This window comes from Meira miltonrushii, assembly GCF_003144205.1.
Source record: "Meira miltonrushii strain MCA 3882 unplaced genomic scaffold FA14scaffold_1, whole genome shotgun sequence".
Classification (NCBI taxonomy): domain Eukaryota; kingdom Fungi; phylum Basidiomycota; class Exobasidiomycetes; order Exobasidiales; family Brachybasidiaceae; genus Meira; species Meira miltonrushii.
In genome coordinates this window covers 4,570,939-4,592,916 of record NW_020289943.1, presented here as the reverse complement: position 1 = coordinate 4,592,916, position 21,978 = coordinate 4,570,939, and the positions used below count along the sequence as shown (strand labels likewise).

General features: G+C 44.0%; 8 protein-coding genes across 8 annotated transcripts; 3 read left to right on the top strand and 5 right to left on the bottom strand.

Annotated features, from left to right (window-relative positions):
- Positions 1-202: 202 nt before the first annotated feature.
- On the bottom strand, positions 203-2,628 carry FA14DRAFT_153764 (uncharacterized protein; the record flags this gene model as incomplete). Its single annotated transcript, XM_025497619.1, has 2 exons — positions 203-1,964; positions 2,102-2,628. The coding sequence occupies 2 exons, from the start codon at positions 2,626-2,628 to the stop codon at positions 203-205; spliced, it is 2,289 nt and encodes a 762-aa protein (XP_025358746.1).
- Positions 2,629-4,054: 1,426 nt separating this feature from the next.
- On the bottom strand, positions 4,055-4,599 carry FA14DRAFT_171136 (13 kDa ribonucleo protein-associated protein; the record flags this gene model as incomplete). Its single annotated transcript, XM_025500309.1, has 2 exons — positions 4,154-4,599; positions 4,055-4,075 (listed from the first exon to the last, which is right to left on the bottom strand). Exons 1-2 carry the CDS (start codon positions 4,511-4,513, stop codon positions 4,055-4,057), a joined length of 381 nt encoding a protein of 126 aa, XP_025358745.1. The 5' UTR covers positions 4,514-4,599.
- Positions 4,600-4,675: 76 nt separating this feature from the next.
- Positions 4,676-9,113, top strand: FA14DRAFT_27049 (protein prenylyltransferase). Its single transcript, XM_025502099.1, has one exon. It carries the CDS (start codon positions 4,919-4,921, stop codon positions 9,065-9,067), a length of 4,149 nt encoding a protein of 1,382 aa, XP_025358744.1. The 5' UTR covers positions 4,676-4,918; the 3' UTR covers positions 9,068-9,113.
- Positions 9,114-9,159: 46 nt separating this feature from the next.
- FA14DRAFT_143519 (SDA1-domain-containing protein) lies at positions 9,160-11,912 on the bottom strand (the record flags this gene model as incomplete). Its single annotated transcript, XM_025497213.1, has 3 exons — positions 10,420-11,912; positions 9,588-10,317; positions 9,160-9,515 (listed from the first exon to the last, which is right to left on the bottom strand). The coding sequence occupies exons 1-3, from the start codon at positions 11,887-11,889 to the stop codon at positions 9,160-9,162; spliced, it is 2,556 nt and encodes an 851-aa protein (XP_025358743.1). The 5' UTR covers positions 11,890-11,912.
- A 280-nt stretch (positions 11,913-12,192) lies between these two features.
- On the top strand, positions 12,193-14,442 carry FA14DRAFT_113493 (DEAD-domain-containing protein; the record flags this gene model as incomplete). Its single annotated transcript, XM_025496015.1, has 1 exon — positions 12,193-14,442. A coding segment is annotated over one exon (2,250 nt), but the record flags the coding sequence as incomplete, so codon positions are not given.
- A 352-nt stretch (positions 14,443-14,794) lies between these two features.
- Positions 14,795-18,464, bottom strand: FA14DRAFT_160009 (uncharacterized protein). Its single transcript, XM_025498491.1, has one exon. It carries the CDS (start codon positions 18,324-18,326, stop codon positions 14,883-14,885), a length of 3,444 nt encoding a protein of 1,147 aa, XP_025358741.1. The 5' UTR covers positions 18,327-18,464; the 3' UTR covers positions 14,795-14,882.
- Positions 18,465-19,764: 1,300 nt separating this feature from the next.
- Positions 19,765-20,178, top strand: FA14DRAFT_118929 (thioredoxin-domain-containing protein; the record flags this gene model as incomplete). Its single annotated transcript, XM_025496323.1, has 1 exon — positions 19,765-20,178. One exon carries the CDS (start codon positions 19,765-19,767, stop codon positions 20,176-20,178), a length of 414 nt encoding a protein of 137 aa, XP_025358740.1.
- On the bottom strand, positions 19,863-21,962 carry FA14DRAFT_160007 (UDP-Glycosyltransferase/glycogen phosphorylase). Its single transcript, XM_025498490.1, has one exon. It carries the CDS (start codon positions 21,929-21,931, stop codon positions 20,270-20,272), a length of 1,662 nt encoding a protein of 553 aa, XP_025358739.1. The 5' UTR covers positions 21,932-21,962; the 3' UTR covers positions 19,863-20,269.
- Positions 21,963-21,978: the final 16 nt, after the last annotated feature.

Here is a 21,978-nt window from a genome sequence, read left to right as displayed (position 1 = left end):
TGTCCGTGTACGATACAGTTTCTTTCATGTTTTGTACAATTTGATTCTTGTGATGAAATGGAGACCGCGACTTGTTGATTATGAGTAATGTACAAAGTGTGGTGGTATATTTGATTGTGTTTCGTTATTTTTCTTTCGCCCTTTTCTTTGCCATTACCTTTTTTCCCGATTCATTCTGTTAATATACAAAAAGCTCTTGCAATCAAGCAGAGCTGTTACCTTGGCCGCTTGGATGGCCGCTTTCCAAAGCAAGTTCTCTATCGAGCTCGCCATCAGCATCCACGTTTTTCTCTTGATGAACGAATTCGCTATCATCATAACCGTGAATATGAACGTTTTGATGGATGACCGAACTTTGATCAGATTGTCCATCACGTCGATTTTGTTGTGAATCCATCGAGAACGACGTTGAACTATGACCGCCAGATTCAACATCTTCTCCCTCTTTTGCTGACATTTGATTGTCCACCGATGCAGGAATCTCTGGTGAGATAAGATGCGCAATACTGGCTGCATGATGAGCAGTAGCATAGTAAGAAGCATCTAAACGATTCTTATCGATGAAGTTCGTTGGACGTCGTGATGAAGTAGCACCCATTGGCTCAACATTGGTTGGCGAAGTCAAAGCAGCGATATCCAAAGGATTACGTGCACCACGATTCATGTCCCGCGGAACATTCCAACCCGCTTGACTCATCTCGGATACCGGAGAGGACATCATAGAGATATTGGATTGTTGACTTGAAGGATATGACGATGAAGCGTATTGGACAGCATTTCCACCGTTCAACTGCACATTTGGATAAAGTGGTGGGCGAGCAATATGCGCCATACCATTATACACATATGTGTTTGCGTCAATCGGGCGATTCAACAAAGCATGACTGACAGAAGGGTTCATTGGATCATGAAACTCAGTCATTCGGCCATTTCCGATATTGATATTTGTCTGCACGGGTGATTGCTGTGCCATGCTCGTGACAACTGTGTTACTACTTGGAACAGCAGTCGCTTCGATCGGAGTCGAGTGCATGGAATTGGAACTGTGATCGCCACTGCTTTGACCTGCGTTAGTCCATTGACCATCCTTCACATTTTCAGAAGGCGGCAAAAGGGGACGAACGGTAGGATATCTTCCACGGTAAGCCTGTTGAGCCTGCTGAACCATTCTGCGATAGCCTTCATCAAAATTGACAGTGTGCGGATTGAACGTCATCACTGATGCTCGTGGATATGAAAGCTTAGCATTTGTGTTTGAGTTTGCATACGCAGGAACAGTAAGAGCAGCGTTTGCAGTTGGATGTGAATCAAAGTTACCTCCCGGTTGAATTGAACCGTTTACGTTGTCTTCCAAAGAAAAGGCGGAATCCATTGTACTACCATTAGCTGCAGCGGCAGCCATAGCAGCTGATGTTTCCAAGTTTGCCTGTACATTGTCACGGTTATGCGTCAATGAGAATGGCATCATCGGATCATAACGCAGATTGTTGTACATGGCATTGGCTGCTTCTTGTTCGGCACGAGCTTCATGGGCGGCCGGTTGATTGGCAGCTGCTTGCGCTGGGTCAAAAGGTGTCATTGCTGTGTGTACGAGGATTTCGGCTGGTTGCTCTTGCAAGGAATCCTTCTTTTGCATAAGTGTCACATTTGGTACACATCCTCCGCGGTTCATTGCTACATTCAATTTGTGCAAGATATGACCGCTATTGAAGTTCATCACACGACGATGTCTTCTGTTCAGGTGATCGATTCGATTCTTGCAAGATAATCCTGAACGTCCGTTCAAGCGTTCAGTTGCAATTCTTGACCATGCCCTTCCTAATTCGCGAACAGCTTTCAATAAGCTTTCATCCTCTTTTTCCGTCCAAGGATCATGCTTCAGCGTAGGGTCGAGGGAGTCATTCCATCGTTTCCAGCATTGATCTCCCGTTCTTGTTCCAACATCAGAAGCAACCGCTTTCCATCTGAAAGGATTAGCAAGAAAAGATTGTAGAGGTTGACCATGTGCGGAGAAAATATCAGTGGTTTGTTCATTTTCTCCATCTTAGAATGAAAATGATGTGAAAAGAAAAAAGAAAAAATGAAATGTAGCGATACTCACTTGTTGGGACCATACAGCTCGATACTTGCCATCAATCGTTCATCTTCAGCCCGACTCCATCTGCCTTTTCGTAAAACAGCACCAGGCTTTTCACTTTCGGTCAGAAGGGGTTCCATTGATGATCTTGGCGAGGATGAATGCATGTTTGCATGTCTTTCTTCTTGTTCCACCGGGGAGCCTTGACGATATGCGTTATTGAGATCCAGCTCTTCCAAGTCTTTTCTTTGACGTTGAGGAACTGTATGTTGCAAGTAATTTGGCCAAGGAGGTGGAATACCTCTCAACTCTCTCGTCATTGGAACGCTTGATGGGACTGTGTTTGTCCAAAGATATGCTTGTTGTTGCGCAATGGATTGTTGTGAAGTCAGAGAAGGAGAATGTGTCTGATGCTGAGCAGAAGGTGCATGAGATCTAGGCACATTACTTTGACTTTGTTGCAATTGCGTTCGACATGCTTGACGAACAGGAGGATATGGCGCTGCAATAGGAGCATGAATCAAAGGATAAGGTCTTTGTTTCTTTGGCATGTTGATAGGTGGCAACAATGGCAGTTCTCTGTCGTTGACGAGTAAAAGAAGGAAAGCAAGACCGTGTATGCTGTAAAAGAAAGCAGAAATGGTGGTTGTAAAAGAGAAGTAAAAGCAAAAAGCTGAGCTCTCTTAAGTATGTTCTCTTGTTGTTGGTAACAATCTTACTGATGAACTCTTTGTCCATGCAAGATTGAGGTAGGTAAAAGCAGGATTGCGTATAATATCGTATGCGTTAAGCCTACTCCTCCCTGTTTTTTCTCTCTTTTTCCCTTCTTTTATTATTTGACGCCCTCCTTATACGGTGTCTTTATTTCTTCACTCTTTTTGTGTGAAATTGGGATTTTCAGTATGCCCTTTTTCGCATCTGTTGTTTCCTCTTTTCACCGCATTTATTTTCACGAGAAAAAAATACAGAAATTGTCCGTCTTATCCGCATCATTTGAGGAAGAAAAAGACAGCACAGCACAAATTATCCGTTTTTTACAATCACGTTTACCAATGCCCACTCTGATCATGTATTCATTCATGTTCGGCGGTAAGCATTTCACTTTTGTTTCGTCATTCATGATCCGAACGGAATCGGGTCATTGAAAGCAAAGAAAAAGGGGATCCCAAAGTCATGGCAACACATATTCCGTCATTTGCCATTGGCCATGGCTTGTTTGATTGACGGAGAATGAATTGATTTTCTTTCTCCTTTTGTTTTTTGTTGCACAATCTTTTACCTCAGTAAATCCCTTAGCCGTATACAGAAGAAACAAAAGGCACATAAGAAGCAAACCTTAATTAACCGCTTTACTCGGCACAGCATTCAATACACACGTACACATAAAGAAAAAGACGCCCAATCGAAATTAGATGTGTAGAGAAGAGCCGGCTTACTCCGTTTTATTAAGGTTCTGTTTGTCATCAATCCAAAGGGGCGCAAAAGAGAAGGATCGAGGGAGGATGCATACAAAGCGGTCCATCATTCTTTGCCCCCCCCCCGGTTTGAGTGGTTGAAAGATCACGATTGGACTCAGCAAAAATACACTTTTTCCTTATTCGGACCGTTAGTTGTAGGAAGTTGAGGCGATTAATGCCCCCGTGGATGTGGCGTGGCCAAAAAAAGTTGATGAACAACAGTGTGAAAAACAAAAAGGACACCCTTTCTTCTTTCTTAACAAAGGGGAGGCCAGTGTAAGTCGCCGTTACATCACCATTATTGGATGGAAAGAGTAAAACAGACACGGAGCGGCCAGCATTAAAGTGGGGGATTCGTACGAATCGGGGCGTGTGATGGCCTAGACCTTTTTTTGGAAAGTAGGCCGCCGTTCAATCTTTAATGCATCACAAAAATGCTGTCCTGGGCACGATCAAAGAGATCAAATTGTAAGAATATATTATAATACATCATTACACTGATAGTACAGGCCAACTGCAATCAAATCAATAAACGTTCAATCTGTAAAAAGGCAGAAGAAGAGAGTGTCAGCACAAAATGAACAAAAGAATCCGAAACCATACGTAATGCAGTACTTACAGCTGTCTTTACAGTTTGAATTTGACTTTGCAATTCACGTGCTTCGTTTGTTGTCACACTGGCGGCCACGACGGGACGTGAAACACCGCAAGCACGGCCAAGGGCAGTCTTTGATGGAACGAAAACGTATGGAACGTTCTTGTCTTCACAAAGCAAAGGCAAATGCAAAACGATTTCAATCGGTTCAACATCTGCTGTCATGACGATGAATTCGGCAATACCTCTGTTGAGAGTCTTTGTTGCTTCGTTTGCACCTTTTTTGAGTTGCTTGTAGTGGGATGCTTGTTGAATCAAATCCAAGATTTGATTGGTCAATCCGGCATCGGCCAAAGGGAATGCTTTTGGGTTGGGAGCAGACATGGTGGTATCTTGGGAATTGGTGAGAAATGAGTTGGATATGTGAATAAAATGACCTCACACGAATCGACGGATCACGGGTCAATAATGATCGAATGGATGATAGTCACGATAACAGAAACGCGCACCATGTCTGAATGTCAAAGATTCCATTTCTTAGAAAAAAAACTCACTTTAAATAATACACGTGCGCAGGCGTACAGAAAATAAACAATTACGTAATCGACTGCTCATTAACAACGAACACACCCATCGCCAGGCCGGGAGAATGATTGAGCGTGTGATTGGCACGCGTATTGAATCTTCCTTTTCTCTTCCTTCACCACACAAGTCATTGCATCTTCTTTCCTGTTGATCTGATATCTCCCACTTTTGTGAGATCCTCTGTCATCAGGAAGAAGAGTAAAGATGTATCTCGCCCGTGTTTTGCCTGTGCCGGTAGGCGATGAAGTGGTGGAATTATCCTTGGACGATCTTCCGAGCGATATTGAAGATTATGTTCAAGTTTTACGAGAAGAACGTTGTTCGGCATCTTTTTGGTTGAAATTGGCGAGCGAATGTGGTGCACGCAAAAGATTACAAGATTGTGAAGCTGTCTTGCTAAGTGCAATTCAAACTTTGACAACCGTTCCTCCGCCAGATATGCATCATTATCGAAGTCAACAAGCTATCGCAGAAGAAATTGCTCCTTTTCATGCAATGCTTTCTACATTGCAATTGGGAAAGGCAAGACAGTTACCAAAGATGCTCATCAGAGATGCTAAATATCAAAACCTCACCCTCAGCCAACCAGGCATCCAACCAAAAGATCAATGGATCTCAGCTGCAGCAATGCATTCCAATGCGATCGCCTTTCCGCCTCCCCCTACAAAAGGATCCGATCCAAGCCGACAACCAGTCTCACTTCGCTCCAATATGTCCTTGGGACGTGCAATCTATTTGCTCGCCGCAGGTAAAACGGATGATGCATTAAAGACTTTTGACGTCGTTCTTCAACGACAAAGTCGCAATCCAATTGCTCTGCTGGGAAAAGCATGCTGTCTTCTTCGTAAAAGGACATACGTGGCTTCTTTGAAATTGTATCAAGAAGTTTTGGCAATCAGTATTGCTCAAACAGCATCGGCAGCCGGAGAATCTGCCATCGTTGGACCGGATGGAGAATTGGTGGAAAGTCAAGCACACAAATGGCTTGGCCCGGATCCTCGTATCGGAATAGGTCTATGTTTGCACGGAATGGGTCGTATCAACGAAGCACAAAGAGCATGGGCTCGTGCGGCTGTTGTCAATCCGTCAAATCCTTCTTCTCACTTACTCTTGGGCTTGTCAAAAACAAACATGGCAAAGCAAATGTCCGCCATTGATGCAGCAACTTTGGCAAGTTATGATGGCTCAGAATCTGCCGCTCGTGCTGCTCTTTACAAGGAGGGTATCGCACACATACAGACATCATGGAAGCTGGATAACAAATCAGCAATGGCAGCAGCTGCTCTGGCTGAGCATTTCTGTGTTCGTGCTACAGATTTGGGCATGACAGACAAGGTAAAGGCTGAGCAAGAATTCGAACGAGCTCTCAAATTGGCCGAACATGCTATCCAGTATGCAGACAACTTAGCTGCCGTCAATCAAGCCAGATTGACATTTGCACGTACGGCACATCTGTATAGCTATTTGGACGAGACCAGTACGGCAACCATTGAATTGAGAGCGCAAGCACAAAGATATTATTCTCGAGTAGCAGAAGATCTGGGACGCACTACATCCAATCTCGACTCGACATCATTGAATCAAGGACATGCTTTGGCCGTATTGGGTCTGACACAATTACAAGCTTCGCGTGGTGAAATTTTAGGTGCAATGAATACGGCTGAGACTATTCTTGCCAGACCTGCTTCCGTTTCTTCGGCTTGCATAGAGTTATCTCTCTTTGCTGCATCCTTGCGAGCTCACTCTCACCCCGGTGCCACTGCTGTAGAACGCATTTCAGACCGACAAAGGGCTCGCTTGATCCTTGAGCGTACGATGCGCAGTATTGGAGCATGTGCTCTGTTGAGCGGTGTTGAAGATGACCTAGATGACGGTCTCAAAGTGGTGGACGAATTGATCTCTCAAACAGAAGGTACGACTCCTTCTAGTGCCACTGAAGCCGCAGATCTTGCATTTGCTCGAACAGCGTTGGCAAAGGAGAATCTGGGTATGGAATCACTTCGAGATCTTGCAAGATTAGCGGAAGATGAATCGAATTTCATTCAATTGGCTGATCTGTTCCGGGATGTAAACAGTGGAACTCCAGACTTCCTTCGCTCTGCGGGCGCTCTACTCTCGGCACTCAAAGCCATTCGTCGACGTAAGCAAGATGTCGGTCAAGATGGCTTGGAATCCGCTGTTGACGCTGGGGAAAGAGAAAGCTTAGCTTTACGGTTACGGGCAAATTTGGGTGCAACATTGGCAATTCGAGGAATTGAATATCTTGGCGAAGACCCCTCTTACATTACCAATGCAATCACACAATTGCAAGAAACTCTCAATTTGGCAGCCAAAGCCGTCTCCACGAACAATCTTGATGCTGAGAAAACTGTCACTCTGTTCAACTTGGGTCGTACATTGGAAGCTTCTCTAAATTTGGAAGATGCTCAAAAGGCATACGAGGCAGTTCTGGCAACACATCCAGAGTACGTGGACGCAAAAGTGCGTCTAGCATTATTAACAGTTTGCAAACCTCAAGCAAGAGGTAATCGTGAGGCTACCCATTTAGGCAATACATTGCTCAAAGAAGCTTTATCGTCCGATCCAGGAAATCTGGATACGAGGAGTGCTTATGTTTGCTTCCTTGCAGGAGATTTGCCTGCAAGTCCAAACCCACCTCAATGGAACGGTATCAAAGAAACAATTGCACAAGTATTCATGGGACCGAAATCGGAACAAGCAGTTCGAATTTTTGGCTCTGAAGAAGTTGCAAAGCGTGTGGGTGATGAAGCCAGACATGATGCTTTTACATTGGCATCTTTGGCATGGGCTTACTACAACCTAGGACACAGCGTTCAATCCGGCAAACCAAATTCTGCAGAAGAGAAACAACGTGCCCTTTTACGATGCAGTGATCTGCTGGACAAAGCCTTGACGGAGGACAGCCGTTGTGCATTTGCTGTGCAAGGTATGGCTGTCTTATCGGCGGAAGGTACTTTGATCGATCTTTCATCGCCCGAAGGTGTTCCTGACATTGATTCGAAGCGTAAGCGTGGTGCAGAAGATGCGATCAATATGCTTACTAAACTGCGAGAAGTGAATGATGATGCTAGCGTTCATATTTGCACTGGACATGCGTATATGGTTCGCGAAGATTATGAACGTGCTCTCAGATCGTACGAGTTGGCCGCAAGACGTTCTAGAGTGCAAGAAGTAGACGAAGAAAATGCAGCTGCCTCTTCTTTGCTCTCTGCCAAACCTTCTTTGTTGCAATACCTAGCGCGTGCATCCTTCCTTTTGGGAATGCAAAACAAATCGTACGTAATGCTAAAGTCTTCTATCGAATATCTGCAACAAGCCTTGAAGCAACTACAAGAAAGAGCAAGTTCCGGTGCGATGATGGAAGGAAAGTTTGTTCGATACAATATTGCTGTGACACGACACAAGGTATTGCAAATGTTATTTGATCTTCCTTTGGAAGAGCGTCAATTGAACATCTTACAAGAAGCAGCTGATGGTATTGCTGAAGCGCAAGAAACCTTTAAAGAATTGTTGCCCGACGCTCAAGCGAAGAGGTTGCATCACGTCGGTGCTGAAGTTGTCGAACAGCGCATCTTGTACGGAGAATCATCGTTGAAACGATCGGCACAAAAGAACATCGAAGAACAAAAAGCATACGAAGATCGTGTCCAAAGTGAAAGGGATGCAATCGCTGCTCGTCAACGTGAACGACAAGAAGCCGTTGAACGTGAATTGATGGAACGTGAAGCGCAAAGACGACAACACGCAGAAGAGATTGAAGAAGAACGTAAACGAAGAAATGAAGAAATTCGAGCATGGGAATACGTAGAAGTGGAAGAGGCCAAGAAGAAATCCAGTGGACCACGTTCGACTGCAAACGGATCTCGAAAGAAGAAGAGTAAAGGACGTCGTAAGATGGATGAAGGTGGTAGTGAGATCGAAAGTGAAGATGACGATCGAGGAAGTCTTCTTGATTCGGACGACGGAATGGTCGTGGATGATGATGCTGAAGTTGAACAAGGTGAATTCAGCGATGAAGAAGTATTGGGTAAAGTGGTCGATTCGGGGGAAGAAGATGAAGGCAATGGAGAAGCAAATGGCGATCGACGTGCCAAATTGAGAGATTTAAGTCGAAAACGTGCAGGAGCAAATGGCGAAAAGAAGAAGAAAAGCAGAAGCAGTGCTGCAAAAAGTGAGAAAAGATCTCGCAAATCACGTCCTCGTGTGGGTAGTGAAGATGAAGGTGGTGACGAAGATGGCGATGAAGATAGTCGACCATCAAAGAAGCCAAAGAAAGGACGCATGCGTCGTGCAGTTGAAGAAGATTTGATCGAATCAGAAGAAGAAGTTTGATGCATGGATATGTACTATACCATTATACAAAAAATATGCTAGACCTGTAAAAGCAATGAATTCTATCTTACTATTGTACAAAAATGAAAATTCTACTTGTATTGTTTGCGTTGTTTGTCTTTTGCCAATTTTAAGCGACGAGACTTTTCTGATAATTTGGCATTCTTTTTATCCTTTACGGATAAACTATGGGCAACCATCATGTATGGCTTACTCTTCTTCTTATCAGCGTTACTTGAACTACTTGGTGTTGCTTTGTTTCGTTTGCCCTTCTTACTACCAAATGCTTCACGACCTTCTCTTCCTTTTTCGATACTGGCCATTCGTTCTTCATAATCCATCTTTCTCTTTTTGCCCACTCCTAAGATGTCTAGTTCATTCACAACTCCTCCTTTAGAAATGGTCCCGTTGGCAATGGCGTCAATGGAAGATAAACTTGCATTATTTCCTCCATCGTTTCTCTTCCTTCTTTGTTCCAATTGTGCAATCTCCTTTTTGAGAGCTTGTTGTGCTTTACTACCACTCTTTGCAGAAGAAAGTGCACTCTGAGCTGCTTCTAATCGTAACTTGTTCAAGAGGGCGAAATCGGCCGGTGTCAAGATACGTGTAGTTGCCAATTCTTCGATGGCTTTAGCTGCTTCATTGTTCGTACTCTCATCCACTTTGACTTCAACTTTTTCTTCTTTCTTTTCTGCATCTGAATCTTCTTTGGGTTCCTCTTCGCCCAAGCGTGCCTTTCTTCTGGATTCACGTTTAGCCATCCTTCTTTCACGCACACGTTCCAATTGAGACTTCTGTGCTTCGTCTCCATTTGTTGTAGATTTTGCCTTCTTGCCTTCTTCGTCTTCGCTGTCGCTCACGTCAAAATCTTCTCCTTCGCTACTAACGTTGATCCATCCACCACTGCTAGCATCGCTATCATCACTGTCTTGATCCCAGCCGTCCCATGCCTGTCGATCACGTTCTTCTTCTGCTTCACTGTCGGCTTCTTCCAAGTGTTTGGCCAATAAATCCAACCCTGCGATTCCATGGGTTACCTCGCCATTCTCTCCAAATCCGCGAACGGTATATTCATCCTTGTCTGCTTTCATGGATCCGTCCTTTCCGCGTTCTTTGCGTGGCAACAATTTAGGATTCTCCTTTCTGTACAGCATCAAAATACCTCGACTTGCGGCTGCAACACCTTTATCCTTACTCTTGCGATACGAAATCAAATCTTCCAAAAGGTCGCGTCCGTCATCCACTCTCGTCTTCATGGTCTTACTTGTGTTGACTGTGTTTGCAATTGTTGTTGTGCCATCTTCTGCTATAATCGCAGCAGGACCTTGTTCTTCCTCGTCATCATACTCAACATCTTCAGATCCTAGGGCCCAGATTTGACGAGCACAAATCTCACGAATTGTGTTGATACCTGCTGCGACCACTTCAGGTCCAACACCTGGATGAACGAAATTGTGTGCAAGCTTGCGGATTAGTGGCAACAAGACAGAAGGCGGAGTTTGCGTGTGAACGGATTGTGCGACAGAGACCAAGATCAAGGTGATGTGCGTTTGATGAGGCATCATGTACTTCACCGCATAAGAGTAGAATCCCAAAACACAAGCTTTGTGTGAGCTCATCACGCGGGCTAGCAACTGCATGATTCGCACTTTGTGTTCCAACAAAAGTCTTTTATCGCCTCTCTTCAATTCTTCAAACAGTTTCTCTCCAAAGCCTTGAGGATCATTGAGCAAGTGAACGGCTGCCACATTGCTATCTCCTTCTTGGCCTTCCTTTTCGATTCGCTTATCTTCCAACGCCTTTTTGCGTCTCTTTGCCAAAGTTGCGGCAGCTCGCACTTTCTTATCATTTGATCTTGTCTTTTTGTTTACCTTTCGCTTGTGAACCAATGATGAGACGTTTGGAATTTCACCTTCATTGTCACTATCGTTCTCTGAATCGGAATTGTCACCTGCTTCGCTTGAATTCAAATCGCCAAGGAAAAATCGCACAGCTGAAGATTGTACTCGAGGATGAGGGTGCAAGCAAGCCAGAGCTAAAAGCGAAACCGTCTTTTCATCGTTCCATATTCTTTTGCTCCATAGATCAGCTGCTAATCTCACAGCCCATAAAGCTTCTCCGCCTGATTTGCTTCCTGCATCTTTTTTGCCATACCCGGATCGTGCAAGAGTAGGATCAGAGCCATGGCCTGGCATTCCAACTTCTACCACACCAAACAACAGACCTTGAACGACACGATTCAAAGAATGATTTCTCGACTTTGCATTTGCGTTCTTCAAATCTGTAGTGATCGTGCGTTGTAACAGAGATCGCAAAGAGGACGAAGGCGATGCGAGCAAAAGAGGGAACAAAGTCTTGAGCAATTGCTCACTTGAGATCACATCACGATTGCGCATGAGCACTAAGCTTCTAACACATGCCGAACGAACTTCCTTTCCAATGATTGCGTGATGCTCCAACAAAAGAGATGAAAGTTGTTGGAATAGTGGTGAGGTCATTTCAGGAAAGCTTGGAGCCAACTGAGTGACAAAGGATAGCAAAGCAACGAATTTGTCCTCTTGATCTTTGTTCAATACACGTGTGTTGCTTGCCATACCGATATCCATAGAATCCATTGCTACTGATCCTGTATATAGCTGTCTTAAGCTCTCGTAATGATTCCATTGTGATCGAAAATCATCCACATACGAACCGGGATCACGTTTGATCAAATTTTGCAAAGCTGGCAAATTTGAAGCGTTGAGAAGACCTCTTGCTTTTGAACGATGTCTTAGACCATTTTCGGTTACTATAGCGCTCACTGGCTCTATAGAAGGTGCCATCTTGGCTTGAGCTTCAATAAGATGATGATTTGTAGGAAGAAGGATTATAAATTAGAATGTATAAAAATGTTAAACACTGCAAAGGGTAAAATTTCAGTCAAATATTTTTTGCTCGCCTTGCAGCTTTTTTTCAATAATTAATTCCAAAAAAATTTGTTGGCTAAAGTGCCTCAACTCGGAACGCGGATTTTAAAATTTCCAAATATTCTTATTTTGAAGGAAACAAATAACTTTAGCAAGCAAGGATGGCAACATTGCTACCAACACTTCATCTTATTTGTCAACACTTATCAAGGCAAGATGGATGATGATGGATTGCTTTTGAACTTTGCTGCACCTACAGCCTCAAGCAGTAAAGTACAACAACAACCAAGAAGAAGTCAAGGCAAGAACAATGGCAGAAGAGTCGCTTCTGCTGTAACGTCTGCTCCTACTGAGAAGAAGACAGAGCAACCTACATCAGGACCGAGCCCAAAGACACAGCCTCGATCCGCTTCCGCATCACTGCATTCACGGAAAGAGCAGAATGGAGGAAGAGAAGTGCAGTCTTCTTCTCAAAAAGCAATATCGAGGTCGACTTCTCTTGGCGAAAGAAATGCTTCTAAAACAGCGAGCGGAGCGACATCATCTACTTCAAAGCAATCTTCGGCACCCAAGAGCACGAGAGGCACAGCTGTGATTTCTTCTCTGTTTGCTGGATCAGATGCATTACAAGAGACAAAAGAAAAAGAAGAAAAGCAACAGCGATACGATCCAACAAATGCGCCATCTAAAGTGTCAGACTTTGGTTCCCTGCAATTAGACCCATTATTGGTCGCTCATCTCAAATCAGAAAAGATGAAAATTACAAGACCTACAGGTATTCAAAAGACCGCTCTGCCCTTCCTGCTCTCAAGTTCATCATTCGAACGTGATGCCTTACTGCATGCTCAAACTGGTAGTGGAAAGACACTCTGCTACCTTTTGCCGATCATTCAAAGTCTTTTACCTTTCTGTCAATCAAGTTGGATCGATAGAAGCTGTTTGGGAACGTTGGCGATCATCCTAGCACCAACACGCGAACTTGCACGTCAAATTTACGAAGTTGTAGAATCTTTGTGCAGTTTGCATTTAGCTGCAAAAAGTACAACTGAAGAAGACTCTGATGAGCAAGATTCAGCAGTACGAAGAACGAGATGGATCGTGCCCGGTCTTTTATCTGGAGGAGCGACTAAAAATCACGAAAAGTCAAGGCTACGAAAAGGTTTGCCAATCATCGTAGCAACTCCAGGTCGTTTGTTGGATCATCTTCGTAATACGGCAGCACTTGATGTCGGTCGTTTACAATGGTTGGTCTTAGACGAAGCTGATAGACTGTTGCAATTAGGATTCGAAGAGACTCTGAATGATATCCTGAAAGCCATCGATGCACGCAGAAGAGCAGCTTGCGAATTGCAAAGGCAGAGAATGCGGGATGAATTAGGCAATCAATTCACAGGTCAGACGTTTGAGGAATCAGAAATTCTTGATACATTCGGTGAAGCATGGTGGAGACATAATCGCAGAACGATCTTGTGCAGTGCAACTCTTGATGAAGGTGTACAGGTCTTGGCAGGTAAAAGTTTACACGATCCTAAGTTGATCCGAAGTGATGCAAGCAAGGAGGCGGAATCGGAAACGGAAGAAAGCACATCGGATGGAAATAAGAATGCAGCGATCGCTGCCCCAGCACAACTATCACAATACTACGTTATTGTACCGACAAAACAGAGATTGATCATCCTGCTTGCCTTGCTCCGACGTAGCATCTCAATGTCCAACACAGCCAAGATTATGGTCTTTTTGAGTTGTACAGACAGCGTTGACTATCATCTAGCCGCAATGTCAGGTGTGACTATGGCTCGTGTGTTTGATGACAACGCTGAGGACGAAGAGAAGGAGAAGAACAAGATCGAATATACCTCTCAATTACTTCCTTCAACTTCTTTGTTCAAACTGCACGGATCCCTCACTGCACAAGCACGTCAAGCATCCCTAAAAGCATTTTCTCAATCCAAACAAGCATCAATCCTATTCTGTACAAGTGTTGCATCGCGTGGATTGGATTTGCATGTCTCACATGTCATTCAAGTTGATCCACCAACCGAAAAAGGTGCAGACGAATACGTCCACAGGATCGGACGAACAGCTCGTGCGGGAGAGATTGGTGAAAGTTGGCTAATGGTTTTGCCCAATGAAGAAGAATGCATTCAACATTATGAAACAGCGATCGGGAAAGAGAAAGGGGTAATGCAACGACGTGAACCTGTTTCAATCTTACGTGATGGATTTGGAGGATCTGATTTGGTTCAAACCCAAACCCGAGCAACGGACGCACAAATGGCGTTGGAAAGATGGACGGTTTCCACTGAAGAAAGGACTGGAATGGCAAGACGTGCATATTTAGCACATCTTCGTGCTTATGCTACCCATCCGCCGAGTGAACGTCATATCTTTGCGATTGCGAAATTGCAATTGGGACATTTGGCAAAAGCATTCTCTTTGCGTGAAGCGCCGGGTGAAATTCGAGCAAAAGTTCAACAACAACAAAAACAACAAAAAGTTGCTTATATGGGCAAACAGGATGACAAGAAGCGTAAGAGGGATACCGTGGCAGATGCAACAAAATCCGCCTTACCCTCGAACGAAACGGGTGATAGCAGCATTGCTGAAATTGAAGACGATGAAGACGATATCTTTGACGGTCGTAAACCTGCCAAATTGCAATTCCAACGTAATGAAGACACAGAAGCAAGAATGTATGCTAAAGTACGTGAATTGGGTAAATTGCACAAACGACAAGGTGTCATGGGCAATTATGGAGGTGCAGATGAATATCAAATTTCCTGATTTAAGGTTCATAATTGTATTTTAATCATTCTTTCTCTAAAAAAGTCATAAATGAATTGACATGAAAAACGTATAGATGTTTAATAATGCTGCGTGAAAAAAGAAAAAAAGAAATCGAGATAAAATTACATAATAATATCAGCTTCGCCCATACTGCTTCTCCTTCTGTGAACGTTTCTTCCGTGTAAACGGTTCAATGTTGCCGCATGGGCTGACTGTGCTGCGGTTGTATGATTTAGATGAGAATAATTAGGTCCTGCTCTAGAATACGTTGCAAATCGATTTGTTGTGGGTCCGTTTGCGTTTGTGGCGGTGATAGATTGCACTGTGTTTGTTTGAATCTTATTTGTAGGTGCTGCTGCTGCTGCCTTTGCAGCACTAGCTGCTGTGCTCATCGCAAACCTTGGTACGCCGCCATTGCTAGTCTGTCGTACACCTCCGTTGACTGCCGATGAGGGTGCTGTTGCCAGAGCGGGACGATGAGTAGCTTGAGTGCCATTCGCAATCACTGGATGTCCTGCGCGGCTTGGCGCTCTGGCACTACCGTTTTGAGTAACCGATTGAGGATTTCCTTGTTCACGAGGACGTTTGACGCTGGTACGATGACCCAGGTCAGCATTTGCAGCCTCTTTTTGTGCTAAACGCTCTCGTGCTGCTGCCACTCTACCGGCAGAATTGGCTGCACTAGAAGCATGTCGCTGGACAGTGGTGGCTGTGTTTGATTGGGAAGTAGATGTACCAGGTCGAACACCATTGTTGTGCTGAGTATTGTTACTTGGCTTGCGTGTAGTGGCCATTGAAGAGACAGGTCGGCTAATCGGACGACCAGCCTTTTGAGAAGATGAAGAGGCTGCAGAAGAGTTTGACGTTGTTCTGCTGATTGGTCTTCGTGAAGAAGGGACTACTCGGGACGGTTGTGGTTTGCTTGGCGATGAAAGTGCGGCCGTGATACTGGCCGAAGGAGGAATGACAGGTGCCGCATTTATCTGTTGTGATTCACTTCTGATAATCTTTTCCAACGGACCAGGTTGCAAGGAAGGTGTCAAATCATCACTGCTTCCCATCGCATCACGACTTGTCACACTTCCATTGCTCGAGATGCTTTCTGTGCTTCCACTACTGCTTGGCTTTCCGCTAGCAGATGCAACAGCTGTTCCATTCAAAGCTTCTTTGCGGCTGCGAGGTGTGTTTTGATTTGATCCTGCTTCACGTAGACCAAATCGTTCGCGAATGTGAGGACTTGCTCGTTGGACACCAGTAGGCGTGGAAGGGGAAGTAGGTGTACCGGGAGAAGGTTCCTCTTTTACTGGACTTCGCTTTGGTGATGAGTTTACCAATCTTTGTGAAAATGACGATGGTGGTTCAGGACTTTGCCATCCTTCTACAAACAAACCATCGTCAATTGATGCTGGCTGAGCTTGAGATTGCTTGTTATTCGAGGGTGACACGTTCGTCTTCAAGTACTTTTTGTCAGACCTCGAAGGAGATAAAGAGCGCTTCTCCTGACTTTGTGCTTCATCCAATGAAGACTGCGAATCGAACTTTTGAGCTGCATCAAGAACGCGGGAGGGTTGAGAAGGTGGACGAATTTCCTCAATCGTAGTCGTCTCTGCTGTTGGCTTTTCGCCTGTGTTCACTTGAAGGTGAACGTCGACATTTACCTCAAAATCCGATCGGATAGGAGCAGTATTGATTTGCGTATCCAGCTCAAGCGATCTAGATGAAGCAGCTGAAGACCGAATACTATCAGCACTAACAATTCTTCCTCGACTGCCGGCCAACGTTCCATTTCCACCCATACGGGCCACAGTGGCAGGAGCTTGTGCTTGTGCTGCACGTTTGCGGGTCGGACTTGGGCTCTTTCTTGGCTGACCAACGCATGGCGTAGGCTTTGCCAATCGAATCGTATCATCTCGACTCTTTTCTTCTTCTCGCTTCGGCGTACTTGGAGCAGCGATGTACATTCTTTGCTTTTTATTCTTGCGTTGATTTTCATCGCCCAACGAGGCTTCAATTTCTGCTTCCGTTGCTCCTTCTTCGCCGCTGCTTGAATCACTGACTGTCGATTCAACATACCGTCTCTTGCCTAACAATTCCACTTTTTGCTTCTGCAATGCTTCTTCTAGACGTGTATTTGCATCATCTTGCTCGCGCCATCTGATCCAATCAGGTACTTGTTGATACATGAAATGCTGTTGTGGACCGACAACACATCCGGGTCGCATGATACGCATAAATCCGATCGATTCGCCCGCTGAAAAGCCATGCCTGTAAGCCAAATATGCTCCGATCAACACACCAGTTCTTCCTAAGCCTGCTTTGCAATGCACTGCGATTGCACCACCTTTTGAGATAATTTCATCGGCTCGAGCGATAAATGATCGTACGATTTCTTCACAAGGATTTGATCCATCGTCAAAGTACATGTCCACATGTTCGATACCTTCTCTTTCGAATACCCTTGAGTCATACAAAGGATTATTCAGTCGCACTACCAATTTCACATTGTGCGATTTGAAATATTGAACGGTGCGTAAGAAGGTGCTATTCAACGGACGTCTCAAGCCGGGAGTTACCGGTCTTCCTGATCCGTTGTTTTGTCTCAATTCCGCGACGTACTCTTTGTCATTAGGGCTTGCAAATGCAATAATATTGGGGGTAATCCAATTCCAATCTCCATTTTGTACCTGCTCATACGTTTCGTATTCCTCCAAATCGAACGTCATCAGATCTAAAAGTCTTTCTTGAATAGCACGATGAACACCATATAAGATATCCTGAATAGTCAAATAATAATCTGCTCTGCCATATCCTGCGTCCCGGAAAGGCATCAATTCAAGCGTGCTGATAGGATGAAAGGCATCTGCCGGGCTCACATCACCGCAAACCATCGCATACATTGCCGCTAGAAGTGCCGCATTTGCTTTGTTTTTTGGATTGTTTGTTGTGTATAAGATCAAATGCAAATCCCGCGCTGCTTCTACTGCCGATGCAGTTGATTCCTCTTGAGCAGAATTGATGAGATGATGCAAATGCAAGCAAAATCGATAAAACATGGCAACGTTCAGTGGTCCCCAATCCTCAAAAAAGCTTAGGTATACTAACTCCGAATCCACGCAAAACCAATGAACGTTTGCTTCGGCTGAAATGTGTGGTGCTATTGCTGATGCAGGCAGAGGCTCCGAATGTGTTGTTCCATCGTGATTGACTTTTGTTGTGAATCTGGCAGATGATGAAGGATTGAGTGGTAATCCGGCTGCTTCTCTTCCTCCGTCTCGATTAAGAATATCAGCTCTTGGTGCAGGATGCTTGAAATAAGTAAAAGAGAAGTTGTGTGTCATTTGCATAATCTTTCCGGCAGGCATAGGATGAAGTGGTCTTCCCACAGATGTTGCTTGAGACTGGACTGGGGTTGCGACTGCTGCTAATTCTGCTTCCATTTCGCTAAGATCTTGTTGTCCGTCAATAAAGCTTTGACCGTCATCCTGTTCATTTTCACTTTCAAGAAAGTCAGAATCATCTGGTGGTGGAGCGATGACACCTGTCACTTCATTTTTGAATGTGGACATTGTTATGGTGACTAGGGGAAGTGTATGATATCCTTGTTGTTTGATTGTCCCCCTAGGATGTCATTCGCGTCTCCCTTTTCTCTTGTTCTTGATGTGATGATGATGGTTTGATGAGTTATCAAATGACAAAGTCGTGTGTGTTATGGTTGCATTCATTCGGCACTTTATTCTTGTGTGTGTACACAGTTTAAGCTTCTTAATATTCTTTATGGTATACATGCGCGTACGCCCAATGTTTTATTCGTGTTGTTTTCTTGTGATTGTCTCCACAGCAACAGACAAGCAAGAGTGTAAAAGTGCCTGATCACACACGCTCCAAGCTTTGATTTTGTTGATTGAATGGTCTACTTAAGAATTGCCTTTTTGTATGCAGTCAGGTACGCACGCGATCGCGCCTTGTTGAATTGTCACGTGTTTAGGCGTAGAAGATTCACACAGCTTTACCATTCTCATATACAAGCCTATGCAGATGATATTGCTACGAAATCATACCTGTGATCTCAGGCTCACTTGAATGACCATGCATCGATAAAGAAAATGTCAGTCCACCTTTCGGTAGAAATCTAAAATCGGAAAGATTCTACAATATTAGTAAATTATAATTATTAACATTTTTTGTGCAATTTTTCATTTGTGGTAATAGTATTGACAAGTTTAGTCCACACTGTACAACATATAAATATTATATGACAAGACAATGTTTCATAGTCCTTAAAAGCATACCTTGCAGTTCTGAGATATTACAGAGCAGAGACTTATTTAATGATTTGGATATCTTGGAATTGTTAATCACGGTGCACTTGGGTAATTAAAAGATAAAATTTGTTCACTTGTCTTGTAAAGGTCAAGCAGGTCTAATCTCAACAAAGGACTCATACAAGAGAAGAAAAGGAGATCGTCTTTATTATACAACAGAAAGATTAGCACAGTCTAAATGGAAGCCTATGCCAAAGATATGGTGAGAATCTGTGGGTGACTGTATAAGCAGCTGCACGCGCTAAAGATAATAGAACATGCTGATGTGAATGGAATGATACAGCAATATTACGTTGCTGTAGAATGGGAGTGTGATTCTGGACTAATCGGTTCAGGGTTTCATGCACACGATCAGTTGGAGGGAGAATCAGTTCATTGTTGTAAAGGGGAATTGCTGGCATCAGCACATTGTACTTTACATGTTCTACATAATGCAAGAGTGCGGCAAGGTACCCGCACTGTGGCACGTGGATGGCGCGTTTTTATTCAACACATGCAGGCGTCGATTGAGTGAATGCGTTAGTGATACGAATGTTGCGGGTTATCCGCTCTATTTTTGGGCGTTATCCCCTTCTTAAGCCCCTCATCAAGCTGTACACTCTCTTTTCTCAACCTCAACCATCATCACAAATAACCAATCATGCGATTCTCTATACAATCATTTATGCTCTTAGCAACGCTCATGCTTTCCATTTGCTTTGGAAATGCTGCTCCGATAGATGGCGAAAAGACGGGAACAAATCTTATTTCAACAAATTTCGATAAAACAATTGCAAAGGGGATGTGGTTAGTTGAATTCTTTTCACCTTATTGTGGACATTGCAAAAAGTTTGCTCCGACTTGGTCGCTACTGGTTGGAATGAATGAACATTTAGCAGATTCATCAGACTTTCATTTCGGTAGGGTTGATTGTATTGCACAAGGCGATTTATGCACTTCAAACAACATTCAAGGTTATCCAACTGTTCGATTGATCCTTGATGGTAAAAAGGTCGAAGAATTCGAAGGAGAACGAACATATGAAGCATTATCGACGTTCATATTAACGCATGCAAAAGAACATAAAAGTCAAATCGCTGGATTCAAGCATCTATAAGGGTCATAAAATCTCACACACAAGAGTCACGTCAATACAACTGTATTTTACAAATTCGATTCATTCTATATCCATCTATTTTGGTTACAGATCATTTTCGCTTCTTCTCTTCATTCGAAACAGCACCTTCGATCAATCTATTCCACAGGCGTGTTTCCCAGGCAAGACAAAATGCCTCATTGCTAAACGTCTTTACTGCCCTAGACCTCGCTCGTTGCCGCATTGCCAGCTCTTCTTCCTCGCCAAGCGAAAAGATCTTCTGTGCCGCCTCTACAAATTCGCTGTTGGAATAAGCATGAAAGCCTGTCAATTGTCCATCTTCCGGTACGGCGATATCGAGTAATGGGCCTGCAGACGCATGAGAAAGGGTGATAAGACCTGCTGCCATGAACTCGACCACATTGATACCGAAATGCTCATCAATCATTGTGCTAAGTCCAATGCTTGCAACGGAAAGGTTTTCCAAGATGGTAGAGTACGGAGCATTGACGACGAATGAAACATGCTTGTCGACTTCCAATTCCTTCACCAGTTGCTTCAATCCCTCAATCCTCTTTTCGTCCCCTTCATTGCGACTGCTGCCCATACAAATAAGCTTGATTTGGTCAATGTCTTGCCCTGATCTCTTTCTCTGGTCGATCAGGTCTTTGATGATTCTTATCTGTGTTGCATGCTCCTTCTCCGGTCGAAATTGGGCTAAGCTGACCAATGTCATCTTCTGACGTTGCTGTAAGGGAAACGTGTTCAAAGAGGCTGTATCACATGGAGGATATACCACTTGCACCTTTTTGGAATCCGGCAAGCCACTAGCCTTGGTCCCGAACATGAGATTGTTCAGATGATTCCTCGTCCAGCTTCCATTGGCGACCAAAGTATCAGCAGTTCTTAGAGCACGGGAATATGTCCAAGCGAACAAGCGATAATAGACCAATTTAAGTTGACTACGCCATTTGCTAGCAGAAACGTTTGAATTATTTGTATGTCCTGCTTTCCTGTCTTTTACCCTTTGTAGCATATCTGTACTGATCATTGGATAATGCACATAAGCGCCGATGGGAATTCGATGATTGAATAAACGTACGACAGGATAAGCGAATGCATATCCCATCGAATCAATGAACACATCTGGCAAGAATTGAGTACATGCCTCGAATGCCATTCGCATACTGCCATATGCTTGTCCCAATAAAGTCAATCGCTTCCAATAGCTATCCGATACGAGGATCCGATTCGAAAGAGGCAAGAAATGAATACGTGATGCCAAATCTGGACTGTGTAACGGTATAGCAAAACGTGCATTACATCTTTCCAAGATCTCAGTTTTTGTGACACTTTTCGATCCATCTGGAAGTGATACTCCGCCATCTTTGCCTTGCTCAAGCTCTTTGTCGGTAGCATCGAGTGATTCTGCCGGTCCAACGTCTCCTGAATAAATCACGATTACGATCTCCGGATCTTGTCTGAGGTGATGTTCGATTGCTTGCCATAAAACTCTTTCACCGCCTCCGCCGGCATTACAATATGGATGAAAGAATCCCAGAACTGTTCTGCGTGAAGGTGAAGATTGATCGGTAGATTGTTGTGTTAAGCCTAATCGTTTGAACAGTTTCGCTCGTACGATTCGATTCCTCTTTCTTGTCTGTCTTGCATGTGTGGAAAAGAATTGAAGAGTGAAAATGAAAGAGAAGATTACAAAGATAGCTGAAAGCACAAATACTGTCTCTAAGCCACTTGCTTTGCCTTCTTTGCTCATGTTTGGAATTGATCCCTTGTGGGGGTGATGTTATGGTGTTGATCTTG